The 27,576-nt window shown below is 49.2% G+C and overlaps 1 protein-coding gene across 1 annotated transcript in view; it reads left to right on the forward strand.

The window, feature by feature from the left end:
- AR (androgen receptor) overlaps positions 1-27,576 on the forward strand; it is a 58,138-nt gene that overhangs the window by 16,117 nt on the left and 14,445 nt on the right. Inside the window, exons 2-4 of the mRNA XM_009288090.2 lie at positions 7,696-7,847; positions 17,974-18,090; positions 25,350-25,637. Coding sequence (XP_009286365.1) covers positions 7,696-7,847; positions 17,974-18,090; positions 25,350-25,637 — 557 coding nt within the window. The remainder of the gene's footprint in view (positions 1-7,695; positions 7,848-17,973; positions 18,091-25,349; positions 25,638-27,576) is intronic.

Here is a 27,576-nt window from a genome sequence, read left to right on the forward strand (position 1 = left end):
CCCCAGGGGGGGGGCCCGCAGCCGGTTTCCGTGCAGCTGCAGGCTGAAGCAGCCTTCTCGTGCAGCAAAGGAAAGCAAAAGGAAAAAGAGCCGTGGGGCTGGCCTGGGCCAGGGCGGGTAGGGGTGGGGCTTCAGCAGCGGCCGGGACCCAATGCATGAAAAATAAAGTGTCAAAATAAGTAAATAGAGCATTTGAGAAGAAAAAAGATAATTTAATCTGGGAGATTTGAGAATGGATTTGTGCAGCTGTGCTTGCTGAAGTTATTTGTGCCCCCTGGGCTGGGAGGCAGCCTCTGGGCTGCTGCCTGCTGCCGTTCTCGGCTGGAGAGCCCCACGCCGCTGCTTCTGGCGGCTGTTGCTGGGAGGACCTTCTCCTGAGGGCGTGCTACTTCTGCCTGCCCTCACTGCCAGGGGTGTTTGGAAAACCCGTTGTCATCTGCTAATGTTTATTTAAATCCAATGAAGATCAAGTTCCCGTATGTGTTTGCCACGGACTGCCCCTGTTGTTCACACTATGCACCGTGCTCTGCTCTCTCGGAGGTGCTATCTTGCCTCTCCGCCTCCAGCAGTTATACGTGAAAACAAGGCATGGTCAGTTTAGAAACATATTCAAGGCTATTTAGAAAGAAGGAAATAAATGCAGTGTACAAGGCTGCATGTTTATAGATTAAATCGCTCAAAGCATTTTAACAGATGGGATGCTTTAAAGTTTCCATGCAGGCCTTATTATCTGAATCAGCGCGGCTTAGTGACTGTGCATTGAAGATTCAGTTCAGCTCTGGCTGAAGCCAGTGGCAGTGAACGGGATTGTGCAAGAGGACGTGAGACTCGTGCCTGAAGTGAACAGTTGTGCTCTTAGGTAAACGTGGGTCTTGCACCTCGATGTGAGTCACAGACCTTTGTCCAGGCAGGAGCCATGCAACTCCATTGATGGGAAGCCAGTTATATTTTTAATACTGCATTTGAAAATGTCATGCATAGATGATGCCATTTTAAAGGCAACATTTACTACTGAAAACATCACAGTATCTCAGAAATGACAGTACTTGAAATGACCGGTCAGGGTTCTGTCATCCAAGTTTGTGTGCAAGTGCTTATTCAGTTCATGGCTCAGCATCTTCTTGAGCATTATGGCCAGGCTGATTTTTAGATATAGCGTTGTAAAGGTGCAAAACCACCAGTCACTTTCCCCAAAGGGCAAGGTGTGTGACCAAAAGTGCTCTGCTCCGGGGATTCCCAGCTGATGGCTGGTCGGGCCGGGATGAGCTGGGGTGCATGGCAGCCGCCGTGGGTGGGCAGGCAGATCCCGCCTAGGGATTATCCGAAGGCCAGTCCAGCTGAATCCCTGTGTTTGCAAATCCACCGCACTGTGCTTTAGCAGACATGTTTCTGGACAAGGCAGCTAAATCCCGGAGCGGGTTCCAAGCCCGCTGGTGCAAACACTGACACTGAGCAGTTCAAGCAGTGAGCTCATGCTGTGAGGAGGTTGTGCCAGCCGTCAGGGCACAGCTGTGTCGAGAACAACGCTGCAATGTTTCACTTCAGTCTGGTGGATTGTGCTGCTGCAACTGTTAGAGTAATTTTAAGATGGAAAATATAGTCAAATTTAAAAGTGAAGGGGGTGGAAATTGTGTTTGTTCAGTTATGTCAGAGTAGTGGAAAACAGAGGGAGTGTGAGGAATATGCATCGTGTTATATTAGCATGGTGAATTGCTTAACAAATTACTCTTATTCGAGCAGGTAGGCATGGACTGCAGAAGGCATGCAGATAAAGCAGCAAACATACTTTTTTGTGGTCTGTCTTAGGAGTCGGAAGTTCTGGGCAGTGGGGGCGGGGGGGCAGTTGTGCCTTGGCTCCTTTTGGGTAGCGTGTGCCGTCTGTTGCTGAGATGGAAACTTTCTTTGTGGGTTATGAGAAGTGGTTGATTTTTCTCTTATCCATGATTGCCCTTGGTTTTCTGTGTGTGTTGTGAAATCTGGGCTGTTTGGTGAAATTAACTATTGACAAAAAAGTGCTTGCATTGCAAAATTGTAGTTCCTACTCTACAAAAATATTTGCATGTGGCAGGAGCTCAACAGACGCTATTCGTTTCCTTAAAGAACCCTTCTGAAACGACAGTAAAATTCTCCCTATAGCCATAAGAGAGATACTGAGGTTGTTTTTTCTCCCCCCTGAAAACCACCGTGCTCCTTTGTGAGCAGCCCTGACCTTGGCCTTCAAGCCGTGCGCCAGGGCTGGAATCTCTGCCCGACGTCACTGCTGCACCAGTTGTGTCTGCCCGCGCCGCGCTATCTCCCTGCTTTGGGTTTCTGAGGCAGTGTGACACTTGCCATATATTGTGCAAACTACGGTCATGTATTCTGCAGCCCTCCGCAACGCACTCGGTGCTTGTTTTTGTCAGACCTCAGTATTCCTGTGGCTCTGTGGGATGGTGGGTGCAATCAGCAGGTACCGACAGAGTAAAAACTTCCGCTCGGAGGAAAGCTTTGAGCGGTGCACCGTGAGCCTGCCGCTGAGCCACCCCTCCTGTCCCTTGTGCAGGGGCGGAGGAGCTGCGAACGCTGCTGGTCGCTGGGACCCCTGTGCAAGTGGGTGTCTGGGGCTCTGCCCAGAAAGCTGCCAGTTCACACACCCCTGCAGCCTCCGTAAGCCATCTTTTTGGCTCATTGCAGTGTTATTACTGACATATTTTGAGAACGCCCTTAAAAGGTCTCTTAGAAACTGGAAAACAGATCATTAAAGGTAGCATTATCACAGCTCACTCCGAGTTGCCCATGTTTTCAGTTATGTTTTTCTTACAATTTTCCTCTAAAAATAAAAAAGAAAAGGCAAATTGGCATCTTTTTAAAATCAAGGGCGTTCCTGGGCAAATCCTCCCGCTCTGTGGGCAGTGGCTGCTGGTAGTAAAGGTGCAGGAGTGGGTTGGAAATTGCCTTGGTGCAGGAGTGGGCTGGAAATCGCCTTGGTGCTGCGGGGCTCAGCCTGCAGCCGAGCCGCTCCGCTGCTGCCAAAACATCAATCTCCTGACGCGAAGGGGCGCTGGGGCTGAATGCTCCCCTCTGCAAACCCCGAAGGTAGGAGCGTTACACCTGGGATGAGCCTGTCTCACAGCCAGGATTAACCTTTAGTGTCTGCCAGCTCCCTCTGATTTCCATCAGTAAACGGGCAGCGGGGGGTGAGATTGGCCGAGCACACAGGGGTTTGCAGGGAGAGCCCGAGCGCCTCTGGGACGCTCTGCTGAGCACCCTTTGTGGGTGGGTGCACATATATAGGTACACTAAATACACACCTGCATGAAGGTATATTTGTACTTGCACAACTCTTCTCATGGAGAAACAGCTATTTAAAAAGCTGTTTAAAAAGCCACTCAAGCCTTAATTGCTAACCCAGTTTTCAGCTTTAAGTAATTAAGCCTCAAAAATACTCCAAGGTCTTCTGGGGGTCCTGCTTCTGTCATCACAACAGCTGCTACTGTGAGAGTCACTTTTGCTCATTTCCTATCTGAAATACACAGTGCAAAGAATAGGGAAAGCACAGTATGGAAGGCCTTATGGAAAAAGATAAATTAGCCCTTTTCAGATTTCTGGTTGCATAGAGAGGAGAAAAAAGGTAACGGGTCATTAGAGGAAGGGTCTGGTACTGCTGGAATCTAAAAAACTGCTGGACAAATAAGGCATTTTTGGCAAAGTTCTTATATCTGCTGCTGGTTATTTCTTAGTAGTGTCTGCTCTACAGTAGCACCTCAAACTGAGTGCCAAGGCTGTGCAGTATAGGGTGCTTGTGCAGACGTGGCACGGGGGAAGCGGGGGGTGCCCTGGGCCCCTGCTGGGGATGGGACAGTGGGATTGTGCCGGGAGGATGGGCGGATGCTGGGGAGGGCGACGCAGGGCCATGTTTGTGGCATCAGGACTTAACTATGGCAGATACGTTGCAGCCGACTGTATCTCCTCCTTTAATCAGTAATTCAAGAAAAGCCTTGGAAATTGAGATTGTCAGGGAAGGATAGTTGAGCAGCATCTACGGATGAGTCACTGATTCTGATTGCTGCTGCTAAAAAGATGTGAAAATGCTCAAAATGTTTCTTGCCTTAAGAACAGAGGATAAAATTGCTGCTCCAGTTATTAACCTACAATTTTGGTAGGATCTGCATAGCTCTCATATGAGGAATAGAAGATAGCAGCATTCTTGAAGGACACAACTGACAGCAAGATCAGAGGAGAGAGGTGAGCCTGGGTTTTGATCTCACCAATAATTGTCCCATTTCATGCTTTACTCTCAAGGTGTGAGGGGCTTAGAAAAGACAGCCGTACTTCAGCAAAGAGCCCTGACCTGTGTGAAAGGCAAGCCGCACCGGTACTCTGGTAACAGAGTTAGTCTTTGGTTAAAATTAAGCATCCTGGCTAGTTGTTCACATAACAACAGCAACAGTCCCTTAAGTCCTGTCTGCATCAGAAAGATTTTTCAGCCTATGGCAAGATTTAAACCAGTCAAATATTGGTTCCTCCTCTGTTCTTGAGGAAACACTTTTTCTCACTTAAAACCTCTCTCTCCTCAGTTTAATTTATGTCTCTTGGGAAGCGGAACAAAAGGGAATGGATAGTCTGGACTAAAGAAGCTACTCCTATTACCAGAATTAAAATATCTGAGCAAAAGATGATAACCAGGCAGCTGCCCCTACGTGAGTCCATCGTTGTCCTTGCCACAGTTCTCCTTAAGAGTGATTGTTTTTTAAGCTCTTCCACTATAAGTAGCTTTAATCCCGATGACCTTGGGACTGCTGCTTGTGCGAGTGCAGGTTGCAGGTTCTCCCTGCATTTTAGGAGTAGTGAAACGAGATGGGGGAGAGGAGGTGGGAGAGGGGTGGGAAAGGGATGGGAGAGGGGTGGGAGAGGTGGAGGAGAGGTGGGGGACTGCGTGGGGCCGCCTGCTCCGGTGCCTGCTGCAGCCTCAGCCCGACAAGTGCAAGGTAGCAGTGCCGTGCATTACAACTTACCACAGAGATGGAAGCCCCAGTGGAAAAGCTGGTGATTAGCACAGACAACACGCATATCTTCCCTTAATTAAACCTTGGTGCTGCCAGCTGCTCTTTCGGTGTGTGAGATGTCCCCTTGCTTGTGTTGTACCCAGGTGGGCAGAGCTGCCTGCGGACCTGCGGGACGCAGAGAGGCACTGGCCATGGGTGGCAGTTTGGGGCAGAGGGACTGAGAAACAGGACAGTGTTCCCTTGCCCTGGGGTCTGTGTTGGTGTTTGACCCCTTTTTCTAAAAGTTGCAAGACTTTTCAGAAGATTCACCGTATGGGTGCTGGCTGCCGTCTCTCCCAGGGCTATTTTCTGTTTCAGTGGGTTTTGGGTGTATTCACACTGTGAGCCCAAATGGGGCTTTTCTGAGTATAAAGATTTTTCCCAAGAAGTCCTGGCACTGTCACATTCGCTCTTAATATAATTTGATTTCTAAGAGCTCGCCTGCAAGCATTCAAACAATACCAGAAACCAAAAGCAGATCTGATTTTGACCAAAAAGTTGCAGTGACCTACTGACTGTTAGAAACTAATTGCCTCATCCGGTGTTTTGACAAAAAGCCAGTTTTAGCAAATAACTTAAAGTGCTATTGCTCCCCATACTGCCTGGACATGTGTTGACTTGGGATTCTGATAAGCATCTCTCCTGCTGCCATGCCTTCTGAAAAAGCAGCTTCTCCATAGATCTGATCAAATAAGTGTGTGGCAATGTGTGTCAGGAGGGAGGTGGCAGGACGGGTACCAGCCAAGAGGAAAGGGTTTGGGCATGCGGATGGAGGGAAGGGTGAGGAATACGTGGTCGGAGAGGAGGGCTGGCTCTCGGAGCGTGTCGTGCTGTGGTTAATGTGGCTGGTTGGCACTATGTCAGCCTGGCGCGCGCGGGCAGCGCGGTGCAGCGCGGCACTTGTGGGCGAAGTCCTCCCACGAGGTCCCAGCTCGCGGAGACCCGGTCCCACATTTGCAGCACCATGTAAGCTGCGGGCTGTGCTGGCCAGGGAGCGGTAGGAGGGGTGGAGGTGCAGAGCTCTGCTTACTGAGCACTCCGGCACCGTCACAGTCCTCTCACTGTGCTCGGCACCTGCTTGGGTTGAGCCCGGGCTGCAGGAGGCTCCTCGTGCTTCCCCAGCAGACCTTGGAAGAGGTTATGTCAAAACTGGGGGTTGGGGAAAGCAGCAACAGGCAAAGATGGCTCCAGGTCTTCGTGGGAGTCCGTGCTCTGCCCCTGCTAAAAGCTGGTTTCCGTCCCCATCCTTGTTTCCAGCTACCCAGAGTGAAAACCCAAAATGGGTCTTTCAGACTCCTGAGCTGGCGAGTGGAAAATATGAAGCTCCATAATCCACACTGACCTGCTTCCAGCATTTAATCATAATTATTATATGGCAAACTCTGCAACCTTTATTTTTAGCTCTGAGGTTTGTTTTCGCCATTTGGTGGTTGGCAGCGCCGTGCTCTGCCCATGGGGCCGTCCCAGGGCAGGGACCTCGGTGGCACTATCCCAATGTACCTCATGTGACTGGGAGACGCAGAGGCAGTGCCTTTAGTCATGGGATGGGTATAAACAGGAGTCTACTGGGACACATTCACAGCAAATGTTTTATGTTTTCACTAGAGGCTTCTGGCTGGATTTAGTAGTCATGTGGATGAGCAAGGCATCCTGGAAGAAGGTTCAGTCCAGCCGTCGCTGGGTATTGAAAGAGGGAATAGGTAGAAAACAAGCAAGACAAAAAAGCAAGAAGAAAAGAATAGCTTAAGGGAGTTTGATAGCTTAGGAAAAATTAATTTGTTTAAATTAAGAATCAAAAGGATAAATTCATCTGTAATGAAGTGACAACAATGACCTTAATGGAGTGGGATCATGTAGCTTAATGAGCATGCAGAGTCCTTTTTTGATGTACAAGCCTCACTATTGAAGGGTCTGGAGAATAAGTCTTATGAGGAGCGGCTGAGGGAACTGGGACTGTTTAGTCTGGAGAAGAGGAGGCTGAGGGGAGACCTCATCGCTCTCTACAACCACCTGAAAGGAGGTTGTAGCGAGGGGGGTGTCGGTCTCTTCTCCCAAGTAACAAGTGACTGGATGAGAGGAAATGGCCTCAAGTTGTGCCAGGGGAGGTTTAGATTGGATGTGAGGAAAAATTTCTTTACTGAAAGAGTGGTTAAACATAGGAACAGGCTGCCCAGGGAAGTGGTTGAGTCCCCATCCCTGGAGGTATTTAAAAGACGTGTAGATGTGGTGCTTAGGGACATGGTTTAGTGGGCATGGTGGTGTTGGGTCGACGGTTGGACTCGATGATCTTAGAGGTCTTTTCCAACCTTAGTGATTCTATGATTCTATTGAAGCCAAAATTACATGAACACTGCAACAGCCAGTGCCAGTTGTCTTCTCTTTCTAGGCTGTGCTGTCACCGTGCCTGTACTTTGTCACACATTGTCACATATTGTACCTAGGGGCAATGTCAGGAAGAGCACCCCAGCATGGTCTTCTGCATGGTCAGAGCGAGGTTTGGCTTAGTCATTGCTTGCCTCCTTTCTGATCAGTGCTTGCCTTGTCCCATCACCGAAATTTTGAGTTTTGCCATGAACGTTCTCCCAAGCGCCATCCGCTGTGCTCACCCATAGCTCATCCTAACCTCATTTGCTGACCTTTTCCCTTGTTCTCTTTCTGTTTTACACTGCAGGTTGGAGACTGGTCGTGAACATGTCTTGCCCATTGACTATTACTTTCCACCTCAAAAGACTTGCCTGATCTGTGGAGATGAAGCATCTGGGTGCCACTATGGAGCCCTCACTTGTGGTAGCTGTAAAGTCTTCTTCAAACGGGCGGCTGAAGGTAATGCATACAGAGAGAGGAGGGAAAATCACTCCCACCTCCAAGTGTTGGCTTTCTCTACCAAAGTAGCCTGAGAGTCAAATGCTACTGACAAAAGTTCCCTCATCAGCAGTCAAGTCATTAACATATAAGTGCTGGAGGCATTTGCAGCATCATGATGTTTTCCTCCTGTTGAAAGAGGTTAAGCAGCCTTGCTTTGGGGAGCCTGCCAAGCCAAGGGGACTGAGGCAAAAAGAGTGGTGGGGACAAAGTGTGGTGGGTTTCTAAGGTCTCTTAAATTACTAAAGGAGAAAATTCAAGGATAAATTGACTTCTTTGTCCTGTGTTTGTCATTCCACATTACAGATTGCCCTCAAAAAGTAGCCAAACCAGTTTGCCAAAACACAATCCTTTTCAACGCCTGATTATCTTAGTGACCTAGTGAGACCCCTAGCAGTCAGCTCCTGCTTCTCCTCTTGACTCTCAAGGGTGCTTTAAGTTCCCATCAGCCCTCCTGCGATCTCAGACCCACAACTCCAAATTTAGGGGATGCTTTTCCTCTCTTGCATCCCTTTCAGAGGGTCACTTCTCTCAATACCTGCAAAGCAGCAGAACTGTCTGTCCATCAAGAGCCGTGCTCTGACCTTGGTGTCCATGATCCTTCACCCCAACCTTTGAGAAAGCAACCTCTCCTTCATGTCCAGCTCTGTAGTGCCAGGCTCTCCAGAGATAAGTGTGAGCCCAGATGTTTCCTCTCAACAGCAAGGTCTTTGCACCATCTTTCCTTGGTGATTAGCATGTAGAAGGACCTAGCCCAGCTGTTTCCTTGGGCTGTGGGTCAGCAACATCTGGTTTCTAACTGCAGTTAAGAGTCGTGATTCCTTGGCAGCAGAGTGAGAGACTCCATTGTGGAAGCCTAACTGTCCGGTAATGTAATGTGCCTGTAAATCACACAACAGACTTGTTTGCTGGAGTGATGAACCAATACAAATCATCAATCTTCCATCTTCTTATTTGATGCACAGGCACACTGTTGGCCATTGGTGTTACAGGCCATGGCATCTCCCAGGGATGGGAGCGCCTTACGTCACTCCTCTGTCGAGCGGAGGTCCCAAACTGATGGTTGCTCACCTGCCGTTGTCAGAGCACTGCTTCTAGATTAATTCTAGCATTATCCTGCACGTTTTCAGAGTCGCATTTTTCCTCATTCATCATGCATGCCAGGACTGAACTTGCCAGCACTAGTTCAGGGAAGAATCGGGGCTGTGCCACAGAGGACAACAGCATCCTGTTGCCATAATAGGACAGTCAAATAATACTAATAGATAATAAGTTTGGCATATTTTTCCCAAGTAAATAATTTACAGATATATGTCTCTGCTATACACCAATTCTGTATAAGGCCAAATGGATTGGCTTGTGCAGCCAGAGTAAATAACAGATGCTTGTTTAAGTCAGCAAGTTATTGTTGATTTATAGTAAGTGGAGTTTTGGCTCTCTCTGTCAGATAAGCTGCTGCTGAAATACCCCGTGTCAGCTGGTGAGTCCCGGAGCGGTGCTCCTCCTCTTACACCAGGGTGGGCCCCGTCCTGCATGGCGTGCGGATGTGAGATGCCTGCTGGGGGAGAGGAGGCAGCCTGGGCTGCTTGCGCTGCTCCCAATCATATGCTGTGGTGTTGTTCCCTCTCCTGATTGTGATATGTCATTAATTTAAATGGTATTTATGCCTCTTCTTAGTTTTTAAGCCTCGAGGTATCGCAGAGGGTTAGAAGTGTTCGGTTGCGTTAGGATCGGGCAGCAGCAGCCCTTTGCTTTTCCCCTGGACGAGACTGTGGAGTGAAATGCCTCTGCAGTGAGGAGTGGCAGCGGGGGGGACGGACCTGCCTGGCTGTGAGGTTTCATCTTATGTTACGCTGAGGTACGTGGATAGAGTCTTTACTTTGGGGAAGAGACAATAAATCAGACTCCTTTATAAATACTGAATGCAGGGTAGTGGTAGGTGATGATTTCTATCCTAACTCTTGGTGATTTTCCAGCCAGACCTTTCCGTCTTAAAGTTGAGAAGCGATATTGAAAGCTGATATTTCAGTGTGTTCTCATGTTTTAAAGTCCATAAAATGCTTCTCTGAAAACCTTAGGTCACCTTTGGAGACTTTTTACAACAGCAGATCAGAAAGCTTCCCCGATGAGAAAAGAAACCTTTTCTTCTGCCTCTGTTACCTTCCTGTTACTGGTCTAAACCAGCAGCCTCCGACGGGTAGGAGAAGCGATGGACTGGGAACTGAAGAGCAGCACAAACAGATCACCTCGGAGGGAATGGAGAATAGCTAGACACGTAGTTTTTATTTTATCATATTCTTTGCCTAATATAATACTGAACTTACTTGGCAGTAATTCAGGGATATTGAAGAAGGTTTTATAGACATACACTGCCTTCTAAGGGATCAGAAAGGGAAAAGATTTAAAAAAAGAAAGTTATGACATTGATTCCTCTTCCCTTTTGAAACACACTGAGGGATTCGTGTGGTTTCCAGTAGAGCAGATCACTCCTGCTTTGATAAAATGTTTGACAGATTTGAGGTTTTTTGCAAGCTCAAGTCCAACCAGTTCTTCCAGAAAGATGCTGGAAGAGTTAACAGAAAAGATATGAATATTTTCCTGATCTCTTTCTGTCAGCTCTCTTGATGTATAGACTCTCTCAAGATGTTGAGGTTATATGCAGATTCTTCAGCTCTGATGTGGACTTCCTCACTTGCAAGATGGCCAGCCTCATTTTTGTAATCAAACCTGGCATTTGTCTCTCCCTTTCTGTCACCCTGCTCTGGTGTCCAAGCGCTTGAGGGGTCCAGAGGGTTGGGGCTCGCTGCCCCAGCGAGAAGTGCTCCTGCTCCTCTGCTGCCAGACACACTCGCAGCCTGCAAAGGAGAACTCCTCCTCCTTCTAATTCCTCTTTCTCCTACAATAACAAAGATTTGGTAAACAAAAAGTGCATCCACCGCAGCACAGATTTTGTTTTTTCTTGAGACAAGCAGACAGGGCATCACTTCGCATGGTTAGGATGGCTCGGATGAGTTAAAGACAGTAGGGTTTGGTCCTCATGATACCACACTTGTCCCTGAAACAGAAAAATGTTTTGAACACAACACACTTCCAAACCAATTGGCAGTCCAGGGGTTCCTGTTGTCCCATCCCATCCAGGAAGGGACTAATTTTTGTGTCCCCTGCATCCATCCCTGAAAAATGGTAGACTTTCCTCGTCCCTCCAAGATTGCATGAGATCTGATGGCCACCTTGGCCAGTTCAGAGCTGCCTCTGTGCAGTGTTCCTGGCAGCGCAGGACTGGGATGCCTTAGGCTGTATTCCTGATGGGACTGCCTTTAAATAGCAGAGAGCTAAATGAAAAAAATAACACAGTATTTGGCAAATTTCCTAGAGGGCTAACAGCCAGACTGCTGTGCAGTCTGTTCTGATTCCCTTTCAGTCACTCTCAGTCACTCTCCATGTGGATTATTGTTCTACATTCTGACCTGCTGAGGATTAGCCTTGCACCAGAGAAATGCCGCGGGGCCAACTCGACAGTTTCTTGCCAGTTTTCAAGAAGACAACAAGTTAAAGTGGACCATTTTCAAAGACGACCACCACGTTTTAAAATGCTTTCTTCTCCTTCTCGTGGCTGACCTGACAGCGTGCAAAAGAGTCGGGTCTGCAAAAGACTTCCGTGGTGCTGCAGCACCATGATGCTCCTGCTTCAGTGGTGGGTTTCTCACTACCCTTTGGGTATTATTGGCCTTAAAAATCCGTGGGAAGAGCGGAAGGTGGAATAACCAGACCTTTGAAAGCTCAGGCCCTCCTGGCACAGCCTGCTGCCTGTCTCCCGCGCTGCCTGCCAGGTGGGATTGCTTTTCTCTCCCCTTGGCGCCCGCAGACCAGCTCCCCCCAGCCCTGCGCAGCAGTGCCTCTCTGTGGGTGACCCGGTACTTCAGCACCCGCTTCGCTGGGTGCCCTGAGGGGTGGCAGCTCTCCGCGCTGTGCCGCTAACTGGCAGCTGCTTGCTGCTTCAGCCTGCGCTCGAGCTAGCTATCAGTCGGTGAACAGTCAGACATGACATTGGTTGGAGTCTGAAGCAGACAATTTGTCTTCAAACAGGCTCCAGAGTTAAAACATTACGGTTTTGTCTTGTTGCCAGAGAGCTGAGCATTTAAAACATTTTTGCTTGCTGGATTTAAGCATCTTTAAAATAAAGCCTTTTCAGTTTGCACAGTCCTATAGTTGTTTACTTTTAAAGCTCATCATTTAGCCTTGGTTTGCTCCAGGCTTCTTGCTAGATTGTCTCCTGTACGGAGCTGTTACCTGCCCATGCTGTTAGTTCGCCAACATCTGTAACTTCCATGCTTGCATTTCTCTGGCTAGCCAGTGTTTTCACTTGCAGACCATCGTTTCTGGTTCCCTGGAGAGCGTCCCCCTTGCTCTTCCCACAGAGCCAGCCTGCCGTCCCAGCCACCGCAGGCTGCTGAGGTCGCTGCCCCGAGAAGGAAGAACTGGAGCTGGTGCTGAAGCCTGAAGCCTGCACTGTGTCACTGGGGCTGGATGCTTTCCTTTTGTTTTCTTTAGTCTTCTGGTAAATACAGGTGACTATTAAGAAAACAACTTTGCAAAGATAGATAGTTTATTAATAGTGGCTTAGTGTTGGTTCCTGAGAGCTTTATAGCTGTGCCCTCTGATTATTTCTAATGGGGGCATAAAGTGGGAACTTCAGAGCCGTCCCAGCACCAAACCCGGAGGCTCAGCTCTTGCCATAGCCCAGCTGGTGACAGCGATGGGGACCAGAGATTTACAGAAGAGCACTAGAGACCCTGTGGTTACATGAGACCCTGGGGGATTTGCTTTCTCAGAAAGCTTGGCTTTATCCCCGAACTGTTAGAACTTGGTTTATGCCCTGAAATACAAGGACGTATCTCTCTTCCAAAAGGCATTTAATGGGTTTTCACATTCACAACCATAAATCTTACTCCAGACATTTGTATAGATTACTTTGCTTTCTGGAAGAGAAAGCTACTCTGGGCACAACAGCTCATGTGGCAACAGGCGTTTAGTTAAATAACTTCTCTGGATTGAGCAACTAATCTTTCTCCATAAATCTTTATTTTTAGTCGAGACTGGAGAACTGCTCTTCCCCTCTGCTCCTGATGTTCATTGCAGTCCCAGGTGATGAGCAGGAGGACTCGGTGGTGGCAGAAGCATCTTTCTGCCTGGTGTGAGGTGGCACAGGAGGGAGCCCGAGCCACCGGGGGTGTCGCCAGCGAAGGGGGCAGTGGTACAGCAGCGTATTCGTGGTGTGCAGTGAAGGGGGGAGCGACAGCAGCCTGCAAGAGCCTCAGTTGCACAGACTGACCTCTTGGGATTCCTGTGCTGGTCTGACATAGCACAGGGGAACTGAGTACCTTTGTAACTTCACTTCTCACCTACATGCATGTCAAACAGTACCTGGATCAGCAGGGAAGAGGAGGGGTCTTCTCTAGGCATACATCTGCGGTGTCATTAACTGGGTAATTATATCTGAGGCTGACGCCTTGGCAACATCCCCATTGTAAAGAGTCTGGGTGATTGGCTTTGCAAAGAGCAGGACCACTGGGTAAAATAGGAGAGTATGTTTAAAGTTTAGACCTGTACATACAGGTTTGCAAAGCAAGAGCCTCTGCTTTGGAGTAATGTGAGAAAGCATCTCTATTGTTTGCAGGAAAGAAAAAGAGAAAAAAAATTCCAGTGTTAAACTCAATGAAAGCAAAAACAGTGCATAAAGAACAGCTGATTGCAAATGTCTCAGCTTGTTCTTAAATGAAGAGGGTAAATTATCCTGAAATTGAAACCAATTCTCTGTATACGAGAAGTTACTTAAGAGAGGTGGAACCCATCTGTATTCCAGCCACCCTTCCTTGTTCTCTGGGCATTTACAGCCAGTGGCACCTTCTCCTCCATACGCCCATGCTGTGCTCTGGTTACACAGCTGTTCATGTCCCTGTCAAGTAGTGCACGCTCCCAGCTTGGAGAGGAGGGACGGCGTACGCCGGTGCGAATGGAGCAGAGGAGCGGCTACTGCTGGCGTATCCACCAGAGGTGCTTGGTCCGGCGGTGTGTCGTTCCATGCCGGAGGCGATGAGCGTCCCAGCCGTCACGGTTCTCTGCGGTCGATGGGACGAATGCAGGCGGTTCAGGACGTTGGCAGCCCCCCAGCCCCCCAGGCTTCGCTGGGGCAGTGACATGGTGTGGTCCCTCTCCCAGGTCATGGATTCGTTTCACAGACCGTATCTACAGCTGGGGATAGCAGTGATGAGAGTGCTGGGTTTCTCCAGGTATTAAAAGGAGAATCTCTACATCCCTAGGAATTAGGACAAGATGGGCAAGCGGCTTATTCTCATGCTGAGCAGAAGCAGACTCATGAATAGCCATTGCATGACCATTTGTTTCCCTTTTTGTTAATGGCTAACAGCTTAAAATAAACAGTGCCAGACTATGCATGTACAGTTAACAGAAAATCGGTTTCTGCCCCAAAGAGTTTATTTTGTGAACCAGGAAGCAGGCCCTTGCCATTTCAGCGAAATCACTGTACCATGACCGTGGGCTGAGTTGTTGACTGCAACTTAAAAGCTTTCGTTCATCCGAGCCCATCGGCAGGGAGGTAAAGTTGTTGTAGAGACTCTTCTAATGTGCCCATTTTGTGCACAGTGATCCAGGAGGGCTGCAGGTGCAGAGGCACCTGCCTGGTCTTGGCTGGTAGGAGATCGCTCCCTCTCCGTGTCCCTTCCCAGCAGCGCCAGAGGTGGCGGATGCTGCTGAGGAGCTAATGGGAAATAGCACGGCTGCCTCGTCGAGCAAGGCTTGAACCTGCTTCCCAAATCTCATCCGCCCCCTGCTCCCCTCCCGTGGGTGCCCATGGGTGCCTGGGGGGACAGGGCAGGGTGGGGGATGAGCCCACATGTCGGGATGCTGCCTGGAGCTTGGGGGAGAGGAGGGGGCTGGGGCATGGTGGATGTTCCTCCTCTTGGCAAGAGAATTTAGATAGGGCTGTGCCTGACCCTGAAGTGTCCTTGGGGGGCTGAGGCAGTGACTGTGCCGCCTTCCCTTACTAAAGCCATTCACAGGAGAGGCTTGACCTTTTTGAATATTTTGCGCTATTATCGTTGCAAAAATGCTGTAGTTTAGACTAGGGAGGTGAGATAGGGAAGGAGCAGGAGCCGATGGGCGAGGGGAGAGCAGGAGGGTTGTGCGGATGCTTCCGGGGCAGCACCGCTCGCGGCAGCCCGACAGCCTCGGCCAGAGACCGAGTCGGCCCCGTGGGCTGGGCTGCAGCCTCCCCGGTAGGCCCAACCCCAGCCATTTTATACTTGCGATAGTTTTGATGGGCATCCCAGGGTCAGACGTTGTCATGAGACAGAAATCTTGCAGTGCAGCTGGAGGGGAAGGAGAGCAAAATCACCTTACAGCTCTCCATGCCCATGCCTGGGAAAGCAGGGCGTCCATTCTTGTTTGATGTATGCACGTAAAGAGGTCAAGTGGAGAGAGTGTGGCCTCGGCACTTGTTTCCCATAGCACAAAAATAACTCCAAGTAACCCAGTTTCAGCTGAAGTTGTTTATTACTCATCCTCCTCAATGAACTGTTAAAAGGGAGGACGGTGCTTGTGTTCTCTGGGATTTGGTGTAATCACTGCTTCTGAGGCTTGTCTAAGTGTCTTTAACACTGGTAATGAGCAAAGGGAGGGGGATGAAAAGAGAAGTGCTGATGAGAACGGTGTTAAAGGGGTTTAGCAAGATGTCGCGTGCTGCAGGCAATGCACTCTTGGCCCATTACGTCTCCAGTCTTAACAGCTAAGGCACTGGGAGTGGTGTAATGATCAGCTTTTAATGGGGACGATTCTAAGAAGTTCAGACGTCTGGTATTTTTGCAGGTCTTTAGCATAGTCCCATGCGCAGGCAGTGTGAGAAGGAGTTGATTATAACCAAGCCTTGTAACGACTTTTCTGCCACCCTGTGATGAGAGGCTGCAGGTGGGATTTTGCAGCTGGCGGCCGGTGGTGCCAGCGGAGCTGCAGCGGTGTGCTGCTGGCAGCCAGCGCCGGGGAGGAGCGGTGGGACCTTCGGTGCGCTCCTCCCTCCCAAGGGCAGAAAACAAAGCTGCTCTCTGGAGCAGGGACGGCGATGGGGAAGCAACAGGCTGAGCCGGTGACGTCTGTGATACTGGGCTGCTAAAAATGTGCTGCTTTTTCTGATTCTAGTATCTTCAGAAGTTGTGGACGTGTGTGGGGGAGATAGGGAGCTGTTAAATCAGTGCACCAAAATCAGTGCATCTCTTGCCAAAACTGGTACATTAAGCGGTTAGAATCAACCTCATCCTTTTAATGGATCTCTGATGACTCCAAAGGACTATTCATGTAAGAATATAGAAAGCAAACACTTGCAGGATGATAAATGAAGGTTAAGCCAGATATAGAGTGATTTCCCATGTAGGCTACTTATGCAGAGTCTGAGGTGCACAGCTCTATGATTTGCTGAGACTGGAACGGTATGAAGAACATCAGATAAATCCTGATCCAGTAAATGTGTTTAGACTTGACAAGAAAACAAACGATGAGTCAGGAAGGAAAGTTCATTCTTGGCATGTCTAGCAAATGAGGCATTAAAAAAAAAAAAGAGCTGAAATCTGGAGCTCTAAGGGCTGCTCTCTGAACAAGTGGAAAGGTGAGTCTAAGATACCGGTTAGTCTGACAATAAGTAACTTCTGAAATTTCTGCAAGCCCCCCTAAACCTGCTGCTGCGCAGGGTCTCCCTTACAGGGAATCGCTGGTCCCAGTTTCCTCCTGGCTGGCTGTGAGTGCAGCCCAGGGGACGGGGCGGCTGGTGACAGCCTGGCACGAGACCCATGGCGGCAGAGCCTGTGGGGCGGCAGCTCCCCCCCAGCCCCGATGTCTGTAACCTGCAGACAGCAAACCCAATTAGTATTAATGGGTGGCACAAAAAATAATTCAGCCCCAAAAAGCACTGTAAAGAGAGTCGTGGTTGTAGAGGAAAGGCCACTGTCTGGAGACTATATTCAGCAAACTGTAGGTAAGTGCTGTGGCAGGGGGATCACACTGTGTTTTGAAGGCATTCTGAGAGAAAAACAGCTTGTTACAGCAAAAAGCCAAGCAATAGATGTATGACATTTAAAAAATGAGAACCAAACTATCCATATTTCATTACTTTTTATTTGCTATCTATTGACTATATCTCTGCTGTGCTGCACAGTGCAGAGTGATTTTTCTCCTTGGAGATCTTGGTCTAAAAGCCTCTGACGTGTGTGGGTAAAGAGGAGCAGTGCCGCCTGGCAGCGGGGAGGGTGAGCAGAGAGGGGGTGCTGAAGTTTGGCGAAACAGCAAGTGACCGGCTCTGCGTTTCGGGTAGCCAGCTCTCATAAAAAGCGAGTATATCTGGCAATGAACCACTCCCGTAGCAGCAGAGGAAGAACTGTGCTGTTTTTCCAAAAGATACCAACTTCCAACATAAATTTTCTGCTGGGGGGTGAACTGGGAAACCAGCACCGATATGGTCTGGTCTGGTCTGGTCTTGTCTTGTCTTGTCTTGTCTTCTCTTCTCTTCTCTTCTCTTCTCTCCTCTTCTCTTCTCTTCTCTTCTCTTCTCTTCTCTTCTCTTCTCTCCTCTTCTCTTCTCTTCTCTTCTCTTCTCCTCTTCTCTTCTCTTCTCTTCTCTTCTCCTCTTCTCTTCTCTTCTCTTCTCCTCTCCTCTCCTCTTCTCTTCTCTTCTCTTCTCTTCTCTCCTCTTCTCTTCTCTTCTCTTCTCTTCTCCTCTCCTCTCCTCTCCTCTCCTCTCCTCTCCTCTCCTCTCCTCTCCTCTCCTCTCCTCTCCTCTCCTCTCCTCTCCTCTCCTCTCCTCTCCTCTCCTCTCCTCTCCTCTCCTCTCCTCTCCTCTCCTCTCCTCTCCTCTCCTCTCCTCTCCTCTCCTCTCCTCTCCTCTCCTCTCCTCTCCTCTCCTCTCCTCTCCTCCAGCGATGCCGGTGACCCTGGTGATACTGAGAAAGCGTGAGCCCATTTCTCCATGTAAACCTGGTCTGATCGGTACCCACCACCCATCTGCCGTTTCCTCTGATGTTTGCAGGTAAACAGAAGTACCTCTGCGCCAGCCGGAATGACTGCACCATCGACAAGTTCAGAAGGAAAAACTGCCCATCCTGCCGCCTGCGGAAGTGCTACGAAGCTGGGATGACTCTCGGAGGTACTGTCTGAATAATATCCCCTGGGTCCTTGCGACGGGCTGGGGCAGCCAGGCTAATCCTGCAGATAATGAATGTACTTGGCATATTAATAGTCAGTAAATGTCTGAAAAAATGAGGCTGATGGAGCATAATGAGCTTCGGGAAACATTTGCAGGTTTCTAATACCACAACTGTGAATTTCATTAAACTTTTGTTTGCGTTTCAGGAAACATTCTTTTCCTTAATTTAAAACCTTGTTAATCTGAAAAGATGTAAACATCCGGGTTAGCTGGATTCTCACTCACACCAAAGCCTCTTTGAACAGAGCACTTCCATTTTAAGATTATTTTTCCTGGGCAGAAAGTGGCATTTTTCTTTATAAAATTACAGCCCCGGTATTTTTCTTCGCTGAATGGAAGTTGCTCCTGTATCACTGGTAAAGATCCTTGTTACAGTTTGTCTCTGTTCCAAAACCTGTAGCTCTGCCAAAACTTGATAGAGTGCCTGTATCCAAAATCTGACGTTTTCTACTCAAAATCTAGAAGCTACAATGTAGATCACTGGGTGGCTCATCTTTGAGTTCATTTGATGTGAGACTGAAGAAGAAAATGCCCTGAAAAACAGGGCTGATGGACCTGACCCATGATGAAAAGGCCTCTGACAGTGAAGCAGAGGGGAGTCCACGGCTGATACAGAAAGGAAAGCCACTGGCAGCGCAGGGAAGTGGGGGAGCCCTGGCTAGTTACATGTGCCAACATTTTAGTTTAAATACTTTCACCATTGCTGGGGTGGGCAGTGCCTCCCGGAGCTGCTGGACTGCTGGAATGTTGTCTTGAAGAACTTGCTACCGAAATGGTTCTGGTTTATTGCTCATCGAGGAGCAGTGGTTTTAATTTTATTTCTCCCCAGAACAGTTCTTACAGCTCAGGTACCAACAAACACGTTCAGTCGGCAGGGCAGGAGCCAGCCTGCTCCCCTCTGCTTTCGCAGCAGCGGGTAGTAAATCTGAGCGCGGTGGGGACACGGCTCTTGGACGGGGGTGATGCAGAGACGTGCAGCTCACTCTTTTCCTCCTGGTAGCAAGCAGAAAAAACAAACGTCCCAAAAGGTAATGCAGTCCTAAAACCTCGTGACATCAACCCCGTGCGTTAGCTCTGACCACTCTTCACTTAACACTCCCCCTCCGTCGCAGGCAAGCTGTTGGCAAACGGCAGGGTGCTGCTGCTGCTGCGGCACTTTGGGAGCAATGTGTATGGGCACGTGCAAAGGCACACCGCAATTTCGGAGCACCAGGGAGGTGCCCAATCCACCTGATGCGACCAAGCAGGCAGTTTGCGTGCTGAAGTTACCAGGCGGCTATCTCCATCTCTGCTTCACCGGTTCTGCCCCCAGCCCCGGTCATCCAGCCCAGCTGGGGGGGAGTGAGGGCAGAGGAGCCTGTCCCGGCGCCGTGCCTGCCCGCACGCCTTCTTGCAGGAGTTCCTGATGACAGTCATTTTCGTGGCCGCTGGTGGCCGTTCATAGCAGGGAGACTCCTCTGGCACCCTTCCCTTGTCTGCCTGGGAGGGTCAGGACCGGGATGCTGCCACCGCCCTGCCCATGGGATTGCTGGGCTCCTGAGCTGGGGGACAGGGGTGAGGAGCCAAACCCAGCTCCCTGGTCCACAGCCAGCAGAAGGGCTTCGTAATGCCATCCAAAACAAGCATGCTCTTACTGTTAAGTGCTTTTTTTCTGGTGATATTTCCTTAAGTAAGAGAAGACATACATCAGTGTAACCTTCTTCTGCAGGACACACTGACAAAATTAATGCTAATACTGATAGCCCCCCCCCCCTTTTTTTTTTTCTTAAGCTCTTTGGGTCACCCTGACCTGTTCTGCCTGGTCTGTTTTACATTTGTTTTGAATGTCGGTTTAAAGGCAATTGTTAGAAACATGCATGCTATGAGTTTGTCCACAGTTATTTCTCCCACAGTAGAGAGGCAGAGCATTTGAAAATGCTTCCAAGCTCCAAACAGTTGTTTTTAACTGCCTGTTAATTACCAATCACTTGTAGGGTATAATAGAGCCGCCTGTGACCAGCAGACCTGCAGCTCTCAGTGTATTTAATGGGAGGAGGAGGTGACACACTGAATACCTTATTTAGGACTCTCTGCTTTGGCACAGAATGGCAATATGTCGAAGCACTTCATTATTGATTGAGATCACTCTGACCTGCAAGCTGAAATCCATTAAACAGAATCTTCTCTCCTGATCAACACTGTAAAGCCCAAGAGAAGGAAAAGCAAAAGAAAAAAGAAAAGTGATAACGCCGGTTTCGTGTACTCGGTTCGGGTGGTGCACTGTCCTGCGTCTCCCACAGCACCAATTCCTACTGCGAGCGCTGGTGCCTGCACGGCTGCATGGATCCTGCCAGCCCCCCTGCACGAGAAGTGTGTCGCTGCACGCACGGCTGCACAGATCCTGCCAGCCCCCGTGCACACACGGGCGTCCGGACCCCTCCGTCCCGCTCCAGTCTGCAGCCCGCACGTCACTCGGCCAGCGCAACTCCTGCTGAACTGCGGAGCTCCCGATTTGAGGCGCTTCCTGTTCGTTTGCTGCCAGTGCATTTTAATCTTGGCGTGCGAGGCCCTGAAGGCTGTTCCCATTGTGAGAACCAAGCGCCTCTGCCCTCGGCCGGAGCTGGCAGCCCGCCTGCCCTGCGGGACGTTTCCTGTGCACCTTCAGCCTCGCGACTGCGCCCCGTGTCGGTCCTGTCTTGGGGCAAAACCTCCCAAACACGTAAAATTCATTTCACTGATGGTAGGGCTAGAAAACTACTGTAATAACTGCTGATAGCCTGTAAAAGCCCAAGGCATGAGTCATACCTGTATTTAGTCCTAATTCAGGTCCAGTTACTGTGGTTAAAGTAGAGCTCATGTCTTATAAAAACATTTGATATCAATGTAAGCATTTCCAGCAGTGGAGAATCTAACACATTTTTTGCCACGCAGTTGCAGTAGTTAATTGCGTTCAGTGTTGTGATAGACGTACCTTACTTTTCATCTTGCCTGTCCTTGATTTCCAGCAACTGGATCTTTATTACGTCTTTGCTTGCTAGATTGAAAAAACTACTTCTACTGAATTTCTGTCCCTGCTGTGGGTATTTGTTGGCTGTGACTTAATAACCCTTTAGCCTTCTGCATAGCCACCTAGGTAAAATTGTTTACTTCCTTTCTCCAAGGTGCATTGCCTAGTCTTTACTGTTCTTACAGCTTCTGCAAGTTTGCAAACACCTCCCTCGTACGGTGAACGTCTAATCACAGTTTCCCAGTGTCAGCAGCATCAGTGCTTAAAGGCGGTGGTAAGAGGCTCTCCAGGCCAGCATTTTCCTCCTTCACGTGGCATGGGATCCTGCTAGTCCCGTGTCCACTGAACCATCCTGCCAGCTCGGGCCTCTGTGTTTGTCCGTCAGCTTTTGGTGCGAGTTCAGGCTGCCGAGGATGGAGCTCGACATTCATTGCATAGGGCTCACTTTTTCAGTTGCTCGATATATCTACTTACAGTGAAATTTAGTTTGCTTTAATAGACTGAACTTATCTGCAGACCTTAATCAATCTGTTCAGTTATCAGTCCTTAATGTTCGTTACTGTTTTCCCATCTTTGCATTGTCATACAGATTTTAGTAGACTTTAGTAGCAACGGTTCATTTTCTTTTTGGAATGAAAGTAGGCATTTGCTAGCAAAGGGTCATGAACAGCCATCGTAAGAAACAAACCTGTCTGATGTTGTTTCAACATTTATAATTACTTTTGAGATGTATCACCTGAGGGATTTAAAATCATTCAGTGGTACCGTGTGATTTTATATCATTTGAGTTTTTTAGTTCATGTGGGCCGGACTGACTCAGATCTCTTAAACGTGTCTGCTATACCAGTACTATTATAATTATCAACTAAAATTATTGTGCCAGAAAAGATAGATAGCTTGACAGGATCTGGTTTTGACAAGCCGCACGCTGATGTTACTAAAAAATTTAAAGAACACGATATAAGTCAAGTCCTGTTTCAGCTTCTCTGTCATTTTGCCTGCAGCTGAAATCAGCGTGCGGTGCCTGGGGCTGGCAGGATTTCTCCGTCATTGCTAGTGCAAAAGCCGTTTTATTCTAGGTCCCCAGAACTTCCCCGAGTCTCAGCACTCATCAAAAATCCGTGCTGGAGCCGGAGTGCTCCTTCACCAGCTTCAGAAACGCCTGGCGGGAGGGTGGGCGGGTTAAATCGCTTAAAATGTGTGTCGCTTCTATAATCGCTCTATTGTGTGCTCCTTAGGGATTCTTGCACGGTGAATATTTTATCGTGATACCGTATAATTATGTCCTCTAAGCTTTTTTTCGAATACGTACGATATTTTCTCAGTTAACCCCAGGCGGGACTGCAGATGCGCTGTGGGTGTGACGCAGGGGCGGTGCTGTGCCCGCAGCTGCTTTTCGAGGCTTCCTGAGCGTTGTTGTCCCGACTAACAGCCGAGCCCGTAAACTGCCTGTTTTCAGTCAGACGTGCTGGGGTTCGTCCCACCTTGGTTTGGGGAAGTACGGTGTAGACTTCTGCCTAGCTTAGCTCATCCCAGAACAGAAGTACAACGGATGTCTTCAATTTCTATTTTTTTATTTGTTCCCAGTAGCTGCTGAGTAGGAGCTACCACCAAAAAGGGCTTTTGCACAGGTGACTGAATATAAGCTACTCTTTACCTCTGAAGCTTTTCTCCATCTAGTAACATCATGTGTTAGCGTGTCCAGAGAAGGGCAACGAGGCTGGTGAGGGGTCTGGAGAACAGGTCTTATGAGGAGCGGCTGAGGGAACTGGGGTTGTTTAGCCTGGAGAAAAGGAGGCTGAGGGGAGACCTCATCGCTCTCTACAACCACCTGAAAGGAGGTTGTAGCGAGGTGGGGTCGGTCTCTTCTCCCAAGTAACAAGCGATAGGACGAGAGGAAATGGCCTCAAGTTGCGCCAGGGGAGGTTTAGGTTGGACATGAGGAAAAATTTCTTTCCTGAAAGAGTGGTTAAACATTGGGACAGGCTGCCCAGGGAAGTGGTGGAGTCCCCATCCCTGGAGGTATTTAAAAGACGAGTAGATGAGGCACTTAGGGACATGGTTTAGTGGGCATGGTGGTGTTGGGTTGACGGTTGGACTCGATGATCTTAGAGGTCTTTTCCAACCTCAGTGATTCTATGATTCTATGATTCTATCAGTATTTCAGTGATCTGTGGAACAACTGCTCCTGGAAAGCACAGACGTAGGGCTCCTCTGATAAGAGCAGTTACCATCCACCTTCACTGCTCTCCGACACGGAGGGGTTTGGTTTACGGCTGCAGTCTCAGAGCCAGCATAGTTGGTTGCTTGCTCTCTTCTCACTTCACTCAATATCTTTTAGTACTAGATAATTCAATTTTAAGAAAAGAAATTTAACATTCAAACCAAACTATGTGTGTATTTTGTATGGTGTGAGTTGGGCTCCAGTTACGCACACGACCCGATGGGCACTGATTATTCATCTTTGGAAGATACAGTTTGTTTTCTATTTCTTCTTTTAAGCCTGGGAGCTTTTCTTTCCTAGCAGCATTCCTGTCTCTAAAGGTCCAGTGCCAAGCACGACCATGAGACATGGTTTCTGCCTCAGGTGGAGTCAGCCCCGGTGCCTCCTTCCCGAATTAACGCAAGGTTGTTTGGAAACGTGGGATCAGCGTTCTGCGCTCCTCTCCTTCCGTGCTGCTTGTCGAGAACAAAACCCGAGTGCAGCTTCCAGGGAGAGCGGTGCCTTACCTGTCCCGGGGGATCGGCTCTCCGGAGGTTAGAGAGGAGAGCGTCGGGAGCCTGCCGGACCCTGGTGCTGCCTGTGCTGCCTGCGACTTCTGGAGGGGTGGGAGAGGGGAGGCTCGATGCTCTGGCTGGCCTGCCACCCGAGCAGACGATGGCTGAAGCATGTCACGCTGCACTGCAGCCCTGTTTTCCTGTTGCTCTCTTATTTTTATTACTCTTTTCTCCTCCTTTTTTACAGAGCAGCCGGTCTTAATTGCTCTTACAGTAGATCATCGAAAGTACATTACTTAAAGATCAATGTTTTGAATTGATTTACAAAGCTGCACTTTAACTCGACATTTTTATGTTTCGCCGCTTGTTTTTCTGATTACAGCTGAAAGGAAATTTGAGATAAGTATAATGTAATGAAGGAGCCAAAACCCCAAGGACAATTGGTTTGATGTTACATTCTTTGCTTGAATTAAGCCATCGGCTTTTTTTCTCTAATTAATTAGGGTTTTTGGAGTCGGTAAGGGGTGAAAGCTGTTCCTATCTGCAGTAGGCTGCTAACCCATGTTGTGCTGAGCACTGTCATGTAGATAATAAATTAGGTGAACACTGACACTCCAAGAATTCTGAAGTCACGCATCTGAAGCTCCTGGTGTATCTTGCTAGCAGACTGGCATCTGTAATTAACAGCCGGGTGCACAGGAGAGACACTTCATCACGGTGACATGGGCACAGTCGTTGGCTGCCTGCAGTCCCAACCCCACAAGCCCACTCTGCTGACGTTCCTCTTCAAGCTGGCCGGCAGACCAAGGCCACCCCTGCTCGAGTCTTCTCCTTGTTGGTGGGCTAGCTGGGGAGACTCCAGGGAAACAGCCATGGGACCACCTGCTAGCTTTTGAAATGTATTTTCCATAATATATTTGTAGAGCAGTGACCCAGCTGGGAGAGCTTGGCTGTAGGGCAGCAGGGGTTGCAGGAGCCCCGGGCAGGGAGAAGGCTTTTCTGTCAGTTGCAGCCCGCTTCCACTCTGGCCTGGGATGGAACAGTCCCACTTGAGCATCTGAGTGCAATGGCTTTTCTCCCTGGAACACGTCCATTTACTGAGTTTATTTGCTTGTGTTGCTTCCCTTTTTAATTGCACGTGAGTAGTAGTTTGAATCGAGTCACCTCTTCCCTCTTTTCCCCAGTTCTTCCTCTCCGTTTCTAAGTGGGAGTTAATGTGAGACAGGTCACGGCTGAGGATGTAAATCATGCTTGTTCTTTTCCATATAGGATTAACGAGCAAATGGATTTCCTTGTGCAGTGTGTGCTCCCTTTTGTCCTTAGGTGAGGTCTGCGATGCCGGGGCACTCTTTGGGTGGCGTGCACTGAAGGAGTAGCTGCTGCTGGCCGTCAGTTTCCCTTTCCTCGTAAATACAAGTGATGGAGCTGGAGGCCAAGAAACCTCAAGGTTTTTTTTTATTTTTAAGCATCACACTAAAATGTGTCATTTCCACAGCCCGCAAGCTGAAGAAGCTGGGTAACCTGAAGACACCAGATGACGCAGAGACAGCCAGCTCATGCAGCCCCACAGAGGAGCAAGCTCCCAAGATGGTGATGACGCGCATTGATGGGTATGAATGCCAGCCCATCTTCCTCAACGTCCTGGAGGCCATTGAGCCTGGCGTGGTGTGTGCCGGCCATGACAACAGCCAGCCGGACTCCTTCTCCAACCTGCTGACCAGCCTGAATGAGCTCGGGGAGAGGCAGCTGGTCTACGTGGTCAAATGGGCAAAGGCCTTGCCAGGTGAGGAAGAAAACTAACAAATCCCGTCCCTTCCCTGGCACGTTCCTAAAGCCCCCTGCTTGCATCACCTGGGGTGGGTTTCGAAGGAGGTGGTCTGCAGCCCATGTCCCACCATCACACAGTTCCTTGGGGGAGCCTCTTCACAAGGTGCCTGGCTGTGTAATATCTCCATAAAGCAGGCTGCGGCAGCAGCAGGTTTGTCTCCTTTGGGTGGCTGGTTGATGGGAGAGGTGACTAAGGGGTGACAAAGTATGTAGAAACTTGGGCTTTTGGGTCTGTCCCCACTGATAACCCCCGGCACCGAGTATTGTGTAGGCATGCGTCTGCTTCCCTGCGTGGGAAGGGCTGTTGCTGGTCAGGGGTTCAGGGTCTTGCTCTCTTCCCGCTCTCCGTGCAGGGGTTTTGCTCCACTTCCAGGGCTGTGTCCGCCAGACCTGCAGAAGTCTTCTCTAAACAAGTAATAGCCCCATCCCGTAACCTGCATGAAGTGGTGAAAAGGGTAAATTCCCCAGGTGAATCAGAAGTGTGCCACTTCATGATGTGAAAGTGAGATGGGGGAGACTGGGCTGAAAGTAGCTGAGGCTTGAGAGATGGGAGAAATCCTTCCTCGCCATTTTTGTATTTCACAAGACAATTAATTGTAAAATAGCAAAAGAGAGATACAAAATCCCAAGGGGCTTCTTCCTGGCAGTCAGGTTGCTCTTGTGTGACAGGCTGCTGGAATATATTTATGATGCATTCAGAGTCGTGATATGGGAGTGCATTAGGGTCGGGAAGTTTCCAAATGGTGGTAGTTATCAGGTGCTGTAAATTAAAACATCCTGGTGATATATGTGTTTCACTGAATACACTCCTTGGTTCTGAGCATTGCGTGTTACCAGTCTGTAACACGCTGCCCGTTGCATGTTGTAATCCTGCCAGCGGAATGAGTGAAATTACAGAAGACTGAGATCACTCTGGGTGCAGTGGGATCTGGTTCACCTTCCAGCATCCCTGAGACTGGGGCGTGGGGACGATACCAAGCTGCCTTCCTCACCCTGGCCCTGTTCCTCAGGAAATGCCACAGAAGACAGGGATCCTGCTCTTCATGTGTGGGGTGATATGACCAAAGGAGGAAGCTGAGGCAAAATAAGTTTGCCACTACGTGCCAAAACCTGGTGATGAACTGCAGTCAGACGTTTGACTGCAGTCAGACGTCAGAAATTCAGCAGTCCCCCTGGAAGTAGCTTGACCGGTGGTCCAGGAGGGGTGTTAGTCTGAATATGATTAAGTGAAGAATAGCCCATTCTATTTCTTGTATTCTTGAGTCAGAAAAGGTTCACCTAGCTTGTGAAACCAGGGACAAATCATGCTTTCTCTTCCGGCTTATCTACATCAGACATCAAGATTTCTTCAGAAAAGTACACGGAGACACCACCAAACCGGACTGGCAATCCGGGGGCTGAGGTTGTAAAACTGCGGTAGTGCTAATGGAAAGGGAGAGTGCATTGAAAAACATTTTTCATCGTAACCACCCCCTTATCAAAGGCTTTTACTCTCCTGTACTGCACCTGATCTCCGACCCCACGGTGCATGGCCGCGCGGCAGTGCCAGCTGCTGCACCGCTGCCTCCCGGGGCCAGCGCCCGCGCCCGCTCTGCCAGCGACAGCATCTGGACAAAATTAATTCTAATCTTCTTGTGTCTGAGCAGTCACCGCTCTCTGGGTAGTTACAGTATAACCGCATTCCGCAGGCCAGGGGATCCGATCCGGAAAGGGAGAGTGCATTGAAAAACATTTTTCATCGTAACCACCCCCTTATCAAAGGCTTTTACTCTCCTGTACTGCACCTGATCTCCGACCCCACGGTGCATGGCCGCGCGGCAGTGCCAGCTGCTGCACCGCTGCCTCCCGGGGCCAGCGCCCGCGCCCGCTCTGCCAGCGACAGCATCTGGACAAAA

Source organism: Aptenodytes forsteri, unplaced genomic scaffold (assembly GCF_000699145.1).
Source record: "Aptenodytes forsteri isolate BGI_AS27 unplaced genomic scaffold, ASM69914v1 Scaffold72, whole genome shotgun sequence".
NCBI classification, from domain to species: Eukaryota; Metazoa; Chordata; class Aves; order Sphenisciformes; family Spheniscidae; genus Aptenodytes; species Aptenodytes forsteri.